At 49.8% G+C, this 8,934-nt stretch overlaps 1 protein-coding gene across 1 annotated transcript; it reads left to right on the top strand.

The window, feature by feature from the left end:
• The first annotated feature begins 221 nt into the window (after positions 1–221).
• On the top strand, positions 222–8,702 carry LOC119456197 (estradiol 17-beta-dehydrogenase 8). The gene is made up of 3 exons (XM_037717823.2): positions 222–599; positions 6,569–6,762; positions 7,935–8,702. The coding sequence occupies exons 1-3, from the start codon at positions 434–436 to the stop codon at positions 8,349–8,351; spliced, it is 777 nt and encodes a 258-aa protein (XP_037573751.1). The 5' UTR covers positions 222–433; the 3' UTR covers positions 8,352–8,702.
• Positions 8,703–8,934: the final 232 nt, after the last annotated feature.

The following is an 8,934-nucleotide window of genomic DNA, read 5'->3' as shown; positions in this document are numbered from 1 at the left end:
GCAAGACGAGCGCTAAGCCACGATAAGCGGCCCATACACGTGCGAACGTCGCCACTTCCGTATCGGATGCGTACGATTCCTAGTAATGCGCGGTATTTATTAAAACAGAGCGCAGAGGCGTAACTAACGTGTTTTGTTTTTCTCTCTTCTTTTATCTTTTTACACCGCTACGCGGGCGGGTTGCCAGCTGCGCGAGACCGTCGCGCGAGCGAAACGGCCGGCTGGTGAAAGCTCTACACAGCTCGTGCGCGTATGACTCCTACATAACCTGATTCCGCACTTTCCTTGTTCTAGCGCCGGCACGTCGTTGGGGCACTCATTGCGCCACTTGCGAGCCTGGTGCCTTGCAGTGTCCCCGCGAGTTACTCGAGCCATATATAGAAGCTACAGTAAGAGAGAGCGCTCTTCTTTTTAACTGCGCACCGAGAGGAAGATGACTGCTGTAGTTACGGCTTTCACCGGAAGGCTGGCCCTGGTTACGGGAGGCGCCAGCGGCATCGGCGAGGCAGTCTGCCGGGCCCTCGCTGCCGAAGGTGCCGTTGTGGTGGTCGCCGACAAACAGTTCGACGCAGCGAAGAAGGTCGCCGAGTCGCTGCCAGGTGAGTTGAGGAGATATCGTCCCAATCACGTTGCTTGTTGAACTTCGTGGATATATATTACCGTGAGCAAGCACAGCAGAGAGGTATAAGAGTCCATACTGTGACAATGAAGGGAAAGCTAGCTACGGGTGCGTGGATGCTGCACACATGTCACCGAGCCAAGTAGTTCGGCAGCGTTTGAGAGTGCTTTTGGTTGCTCGGAACACAGGCGCTGAATCGACGCAGCTTCCACGTGCGATGGTTCCACGTGCGACGGTTTCGCACGCGGAAGCTGCGTCGATTCAGCGTCTGTTTGTTAGTAAATTACACATACATATATTTGCCTAGATTAGTTATAAAGTGCCGAGATTAGTTTAGTTTTCGTCAGACGGATGGCATGGCATGGTAAATTATATATACATATATTTGCCTAGATTAGCTATAAAGTGCCTAGATTAGTTTTCGTCAGACGGGTAGCTCTGAATTTGTACTTTGTAGTCAGTGTGAGGATCCGCCATTAATGCTATTGCATTAAAAAAAGAAAAAAAACAAAAAGACAACTACGAAGCCGCGTGCAAAAAACAGCTGCGCCGTTATATTCTTTGCAGAACTCTACTGTGTCACTACGGGTGGCGCCGTTCTAACAAAACAGCTGTGATTCACATTACAGAAACCTGCTATAGAAGCCTGCCTCACGGGGGACCTAGCAACAACTGCACGCATACTTATCCCGCCATGCGTCGACGATAGACAACCCTCTCTAGCCATACCGCTACATTATCTTATCGCATACCACATGATGCAATGCCTCAAACGGCGACGTGAAAGCCGTGATGCAAATATAGAGACATCGGAATTAAGAGAGCATATATCAAATCAAGGAGTCTGTTATCCACTTTCTTGTAAACTCCTATACATTATATTGGGTCTAGCTGGAGGGTCGAGTCAAGAGGCATAGCGTTAAAGAACAGAATGTGGGGGTCAGTATTACTGCCCCACTTTGTAGATATGCCTTGCTAAGCTAGAGCGCTCAGTCGTTACGCTAAACGACTGGATCCTTCTAAGAGGGACTCCTGCCCGCCGGAAAGCCATGTACGACAGTTGGCTGCTCTACCTTTTCAGGAGCGAAACAGCTAAACTAATCTAGGCATTTTGTGCCAAAGCCGCTTCAGTGCCGGAAGTGTCAAAGGATAGGGCACGTTCGTGCAGCTTGCACAAATAGTGCCGTGTGCTCACGATGCTCTGGGTCGCACAGCTCCGACACCTGTCGTGCAGAAAACCGAAAGTGCGCCAATTGCCAAGGCTCTCACGACGCATCTTCCAAGAATTGCCCGCATGTGAAAAAGGAGATAAAGGTCTTGAGGCAAATGGTCAGGGATGGTTCGTCGCACAGGGAGGGTGCCGCTAAGGTGCGATGTCGGCGTTCACGTCGCCGGATATCTTCTAGGAAATATACTGCTATTGCTTAGGGTGCGCCGCGTCCACCGATAGTCCACACACTTCCACAGACAACTGGCAATACTAGCAGCGAGGATTATACGCAGAAAGTTTCGAATGTCATTGCCTCACGCGAGGAGTGGCCACCGTTGCCAGGGCTAGACCAACCAGCGGAGAAGCAACTTGTAAGCACGCTCACCGAATCATGCTTCACCTTCGGACAACAGCCAAGACGCCGACAAACAAGTTGTCACCATGATAAGGGCCCTTATGAACACGTTCCGTGTTCTCCTGACGTCAATACACACTCCGGCGGCTCGAGGTGCGCTTCAGATACTGGATGCGCTGAATCCGGTACTGGCCACTCTTGAGAAGCACCATGGCTGCTCCTCTGCACTCGTTCCTTAAAAAAGTCAAGGAAGCGTCTATCTTCCAGTGGAATGCCCGTGGCCTTAAATCGCGCATTTCGGACTTTCGTCCCCTTGTTTTTAAGAACAAATTTCCAATCATCGTCACTTGTGAGCCAGACATTGAGAGCGCGATCCGCTTATCAGGATATGAAGCTTTCATGTCTGGCACCTGTAGCGACCGCAGAAATGTCATCGTTTATGTCAGATGCGATTTCACTTATGTTTTACAATCCAGTGGCACCTGATGACGACAATCAGTACGTATGCTTGACCGTAAAATGCAAGAATGTCACACTCACGCTCGTAGGTGCTTACATTTCACCTTCGAGCCGATTTAACAACGCAAGACTAAGTGCAATTTTAAAAGCGACACCTGGACCATGGATTATTATCGGCGATTTCAATGCGCATCATCCGCTATGGGGAAGCTTAAAGATGGATTGCCGAGGACGACGTGTACGAACCTTCGCGTTGAACCATGAACTCTGCTGCCTAAATGATGGCAGTCCCACTTTTCTGCGATGATTGACATACAGCAGCTGCCTGGACTTTTGTTTCAAGATCCTTCAGTAACAGTGTGAAATGGTTCCCGGACAACGAAACGCACGTTAGTGATATAGTGACCATGTTCCAACATATGTTAAGGTCGAAGGCATCGGCAAGTCATACTATACCACAGTTCAACGCATTGACTGGCCGAAATACACGCTCCTCATGGAGCAGATGTGTCAAAATACTCAGAGCTGTCTACCTGGAAACATTGAGGAGCTAATTACTGACGCTGCTCAAAAAGCAACAGGCGTTTTTAGGCCTATTCCGAAATTTTCTGAATTCGAAGCGGAATTGGAGCGCCTCCGAGCAATTCGCCGTCGCGCTGAACGACGGTACCGGCGCACCAAGTCCATCTACGACTTAAGGGAGGCGAGACGCATACAGAAGAAGATCCAGTGTCGGATTAACTTACTGCACTCTCTAAGATGGAAGACTTTCTGTGATTCCCTTGATCCACATAAAATCCTGTCACATATATGGAGAACGGTGCGTGGTCTTCGAACATCGCCGCAACAACACCACAGCGGAGGACTTCTGTTCGAAGGTTGCTGGTCAAACGTCCTCGTCCACCGCGCATGATCCCTATGACGTTGCCATCTCGAGGTATTCTCGTATGGACAATCTGTTTTCCATCGAGGAGTTGCAAGCGGCGGCACCGTGCAGACGTTCCTCATCACCTGGGCCTGACGGGGTGACGCACGCAGTTCTTGCCAACCTCGGTCAAACAGCCCGGCAAGCTCTTCTGGACGTGTACAACAATTCGTGGCGTGAAGGAGTGGTTCCTGCTGCATGAAAGTACAGCCGCCTTGTGCCTCTGCTCAAACCAGGCAAATCACCTCTAGATGTGGCGTCTTATCGTCCCATTGCTCTAGCCAGTTGTCTAGGAAAGGTGGTGGAGAGGGTGGTGCTGACATGTCTAGAGTGGTATCTAGAGCAGCACCGAGATATATCCTGACGCTATGGCAGGCTTACGACGCGGACGTTCTTCTATAGACAACCTCATAGAGCTTGCCTCGTCTGTTCACAGCACGAAAAAAAAAATCCTAAGGAGACTGTCAGTGGCGATGCTCCTGGACGTTAAAGGCGCGTATGACAACGTAAATCATCGAGCCATTCAGGACGCTTTGGGCGATGTCGGCCTATGTGGCCTTGTTTTTCAATGAATATTCAGCTACTTGAAGGACAGGTCATTCTTTGTGCAAACAGAGGATGGTGTGGCAGTCGCCGCACAACACCTACCGTGGCGTGCCACAAGGTGGAGTCTTGAGCCTCGCTCTATTTAATCTCGTGCTCATCAACCTGGTTCATTTCCTTCCGCAATCCGTCCATGTGTCGATCTATGCGGACGATATATGCATTTGGTCATCAGGAGTTACGCGTCCCCAGGTGCGCGCCGAGACTCCAAAAAGCGGCCACAGTAACATCAGGTTATCTTCGAGCACGATGTCTAGAGGTGTCATCAGAGAAGTGCTCTATCGTCGCTTTCACGCGCAGAACAATGAGACCGTACGTTGTCAAAATTAATGGACATCCAATCATCTACGAGAAGACTGCACCACTTTCTAGGAGTGATAATCGATCGAGACCTCTCCTGGAGTCCTCATGTCTCCCACCTAAAAAAGAAGCTGGCCATGGTAACCCACGTCCTCGATTTCTCGCGGTAAAGTCATGGGGTGCATCTATGAGGGCGATGCTCCAACTCGATAACGCACTCTTCTGGGTCTCCTACGCTATAGCTTACCTGTAATGAGTGGGACCGGGAAGACCAACCTCCGTGCCCTCCAGTCTGTGCAAGCTCAAGATCTGCGAATATGTCTTGGCCTTCCCAGGCGTGCACGGCAGCAACAATAGCCATCGCGTATGACCACCCTATCAATACGTACATTCAACTTGACGCTTTAAAGACCATGGAACTTCACCGTCGAACTTCACACCTGCAGCACGACCATCTCTACCACTGTGGTGCCTGCATCCAATCCAAGCTCTTTTGTAATTTCCTATATCAAAAACAAAACGGAGATGTCATCATTCGCCCTCAAACAAACCGGGCTTTCATTCATGAATGAGAAGCACAGAGAACGCACCCATGCTTACACGGACGGTTCTGTTTCCTCAAAAAGTTCAGCTGAAGCAGTGATAATTCCCGTGAAATCTGTCACCATCCAATTCAAGACGTCTCACATTACATCATCGATGGCTGCAGAACTCGCAGCTATCCGTGATGCATTAGAATTTATTGGTCCCAAATCATCACAGTCGGGGTCCATCTTTTGTGACTCGAAGGCAGCTCTCCAGTGTCTGCTGTCCCCTTTCAACCACGGACCTAACGTACAATTAGTCGCTGACATCCGACTACTTCATCATCACGCAACCGACAAGGGGCACAACATCATCTACCAGTGGATAGCGGGTCACTGCGGAATTTCGGGAAATCACAGTGCGGATGACGCTGCCCGATCGACCCACGATGGTGCCCCTATTATATCAATACCACAGTCGAAAACAGACGCAGCCACAAAGCTTCACTCCCTCGCACGCGAGCTTACGCAGACTCTGTGGAACACCGGTGAAGTCCACAGCTCACGCCTCCACAGATTGGATCCACGTCTGCAACTCTGTCTTCCACCAGGGTTACCACGAGCGGAAGCAACACTTCTGTGCTACCTGTGGCTCGGCGTGGAATTCACGAACGCCTATTCCTTCGGCACTGGAATGGCCGACAGCCCTGCTTGCGACACCTGTGGCTGCGAGGAGACGATCAAGCACCTCCTCTGTGACTGTCCCCGCTACTATGTGGCAATAAAAGTGCTCGCGACTGCGCTCGAAAAACTGTACGATCGCCCCTTCACAGAGGAAAAAGTTTTAGGACACAGTTCCAGACGGGTTTCGGCACTCAAGGCTTTAACGGCTCTGCTGAAGTTCTTAAGGGCTTGTGAATTGTGCACCCGAGTTTGAACGCTGCAGCGCGTAGGGTCGCGTTATTGTGCGAATTTTTCTTATTTTAATTTTTTTGTTTCTTCTATCACCTTCTATTCACTTTAGCCTTTTCCCCAGCACAGGGCACCCAGCAGGTATTTACAATGGCTAACCTCATTGTCTTTCCTTACCCTTTCTTTCTCTCTCCAGGCAAATATATGCATATATAATTCACTAATAAACGTGTTTCTCTTTCCGTAGTAGACATATCCATGGGCCTTTCAAGATAACATCACGTATTAATGTTACTAGAAGCTGCGCTTTCATCATACCCATAGTAAGGTGACGGGTCCGATCTTCCAGGCGTATTGTTACTGAAGCCGTGACCATCCATCCTCGGCGCGCTTGCAGCACCGCTAGCGAAACAGCAAATGTAACATGAAGCGTATTTCCGACTTGTAGTTTCGGCCCATCAACGCGTGCGGTAAGAGCACGTCCAGTTCACACCACGCGACAATGATGCTGGTATTGTAGCCGAAATGCGTACTGTCAGTTTTGTTTCCATGGACATCCGTTTTCACGGGTAACCACGCGAAATGCATTCAGGTCGGGATTAAAGCGATATGATCGCGAAGCGTTAACATCATTGCGGACCGTTTCCCGGCTGCTGCGCAGGTGACGCCAAGCATCGGGCCATTTACGTGGACGTTGGCGATGCTTCGTCTGTGGAGCAACTCTTCAGGGACATCAGAAAGGCATTCTCGGAGCCGCTCACCATAGTGGTCAACTCGGCGGGAATTCTGCGCAAGTGTTCCCTCGTCGATTGTCCGGATGAGACCTTCGATGACGTCATCAGGGTAAACCTCAAGGTGCGAGGGCAACAGTTACACATCTTATGTCAGTGACACTGCCGAATTGATGTCAGTAAGAAGTAACCAATTTGACCACCCTTCTAAGTCTTAGTTATAACTACCATAATACCTAACTACGTATTACAACTTGGCAACACTACCCCTTCTTTTGTTATATGTACTGCTGATGCTCGGCAATACCGACTGTTTAAAACATTTAATAAAGGTGCGCATATTCCCATGTTCACACAGGTGAAATTTAGAAATGTAGTTTGACAGTTTCTTCAGTAGATGCAACTTTTAGGATTGAACATTAACTCAGACTCCACGCTTACAGCTTCGTAACTTCCATTGTTAATTCCGACCCGTGAATGGGAAAATATGCAAGATTAAAGTTTTTCCTACGAGAGTGATATAGTCACTACAAGCTGCGAGAACTTGTAGCTTCATGCATAGTTAAGGATGCTTGCAAACAATTGGAACCGTACGACTATATCGACGTCTGTCTTCGGAAAAAGAAGTGGAAAAGGTCCACTCAAATCTATAAGTCTGGTAGCATAGCTTGAACTGCACCTCAAGCTTCCAGGCGTACGCATGTGACTTTGGAGGAAATATGCGTTTCCCGAAAGCTACACTTATGACACCGGCAATCCAGTGACGCAAATACACATGTAGAGCAAGAGCTTTAATCGAATGTTTCAAGTGGCTTTTGGTTTCGTGGACGCTATCATTTCCATTGCTCATGGACTAGTGGCCGTATCCAGATATATAACCTGGTTGGCAGTAAAGTGTGAACCATATTCGTCTAGAGCGGTACAGTGGCCGGAAGGCTGAGGTCTGCGCCAGCGTCTCCTAGGAGTGGTTTCTGGGTTTACGCAAGCCCTTGAGCGCGCATGCGGCATTGTCATGCATGTATGCTTTCTCGCGAGTGATGGCGACCAAATAGGCCTCTTCTAAAAAAGTGTTATTCACATTGTACTTAGCAAGCTGATACGTCAGAAGTGAATACGGTGCACGGAAGCGTGTCTTTTGCAAAAAAAAAAGTGCATTGCGTGAGCTTTACGTGACCGGCTCTAGTCACTTTACTGCAAGCGCCGGCTGATCCGCGGAGCCGTTTCGAGATGTCACAGCAAGGATAGCATAGAATGTTACGTCACGACAGCAGTTTGCGGTGTTGCCTCTGTTTGCAGGGCACCTTCCTGGTGAATCGTGCAGCTAGCCGCGACATGCTCCGATCTGGCATACCTTTGCCCGATGGCGGTGCGGCCATCGTTAACATATCCAGCATCGAGGCCAAGTGCGGCGTCTGGTCGTCCGCTGCGTACTCCGCTTCCAAAGCCGGCATCGTGGCCCTCACCAAGTCGGCGGCGCAGGAGCTGGCGGGGCACGGCATTCGCTGCAACGCCGTGCTTCCCGGCTGGACGGCCACTCCCCTGTCAGCCGGTGGCGACGGTGCTGTCAAGGCTCAGGCGCTGGCACTGATGCCCATCAAGAGGCCCGCTGAGCCCCGTGAGATAGCGGAGGCCGTCAAGTTCCTCTGCTCACCGACTGCCAGTTCCTATGTCAACGGCGCAGCTCTTGAAGTCACCGGAGGCCTCTTCATGTGAATTCGCTCCTTCCGCGTGACCCTATAGGCTTTCCGATACAAGTACAGACAGGCGCCCTAACTATACTCCAGAGCGTATCCACCGCGTCTGGGGTTCACCAGTGTCATCCCGTATTGACACATCTGTGGCGAACCTATCCTAGTTCTGAACACACCTTATAGAGGTGTCTTCGAAACATAACTTCTTCCCCATCCTTACACTCAATCCATTGCTCCCAGTGGCCGAATCAAGCCACCTCCTCCGACAACCTCAAACCTTTCTGAGTTCTTTAGAACTCGCTCTACAGAACGCATCGAGCGAGGCTCTGAAATCATTATTCTTTTGATTTTCAATAAAATCAGAAAGTGGCGCTTCAAAGTGGTGCCGTTATTACTTTGGACGCACGCAGTGTGGAATTCTTCCCGCACAGTGCGCGTTGATGCGAACTAACCCTGCTGGATAGCAATTGAGGGGCAGTGTAAGCGGACTAGGTAGTAACTAAAGGTATTGAAGCGTATTTATGTGCCCGAAATTACGAGAATGCCTACTTTTCCTATGACAGAAATGCATGCCTGCCAGGAATAATAATTGTTTCTATTCAGGA

This window comes from Dermacentor silvarum, chromosome 6 (assembly GCF_013339745.2).
Source record: "Dermacentor silvarum isolate Dsil-2018 chromosome 6, BIME_Dsil_1.4, whole genome shotgun sequence".
Classification (NCBI taxonomy): Eukaryota; Metazoa; Arthropoda; class Arachnida; order Ixodida; family Ixodidae; genus Dermacentor; species Dermacentor silvarum.
Note: the sequence above shows the minus strand (reverse complement) of the source record. Positions and strands in the feature narration are given on the sequence as shown.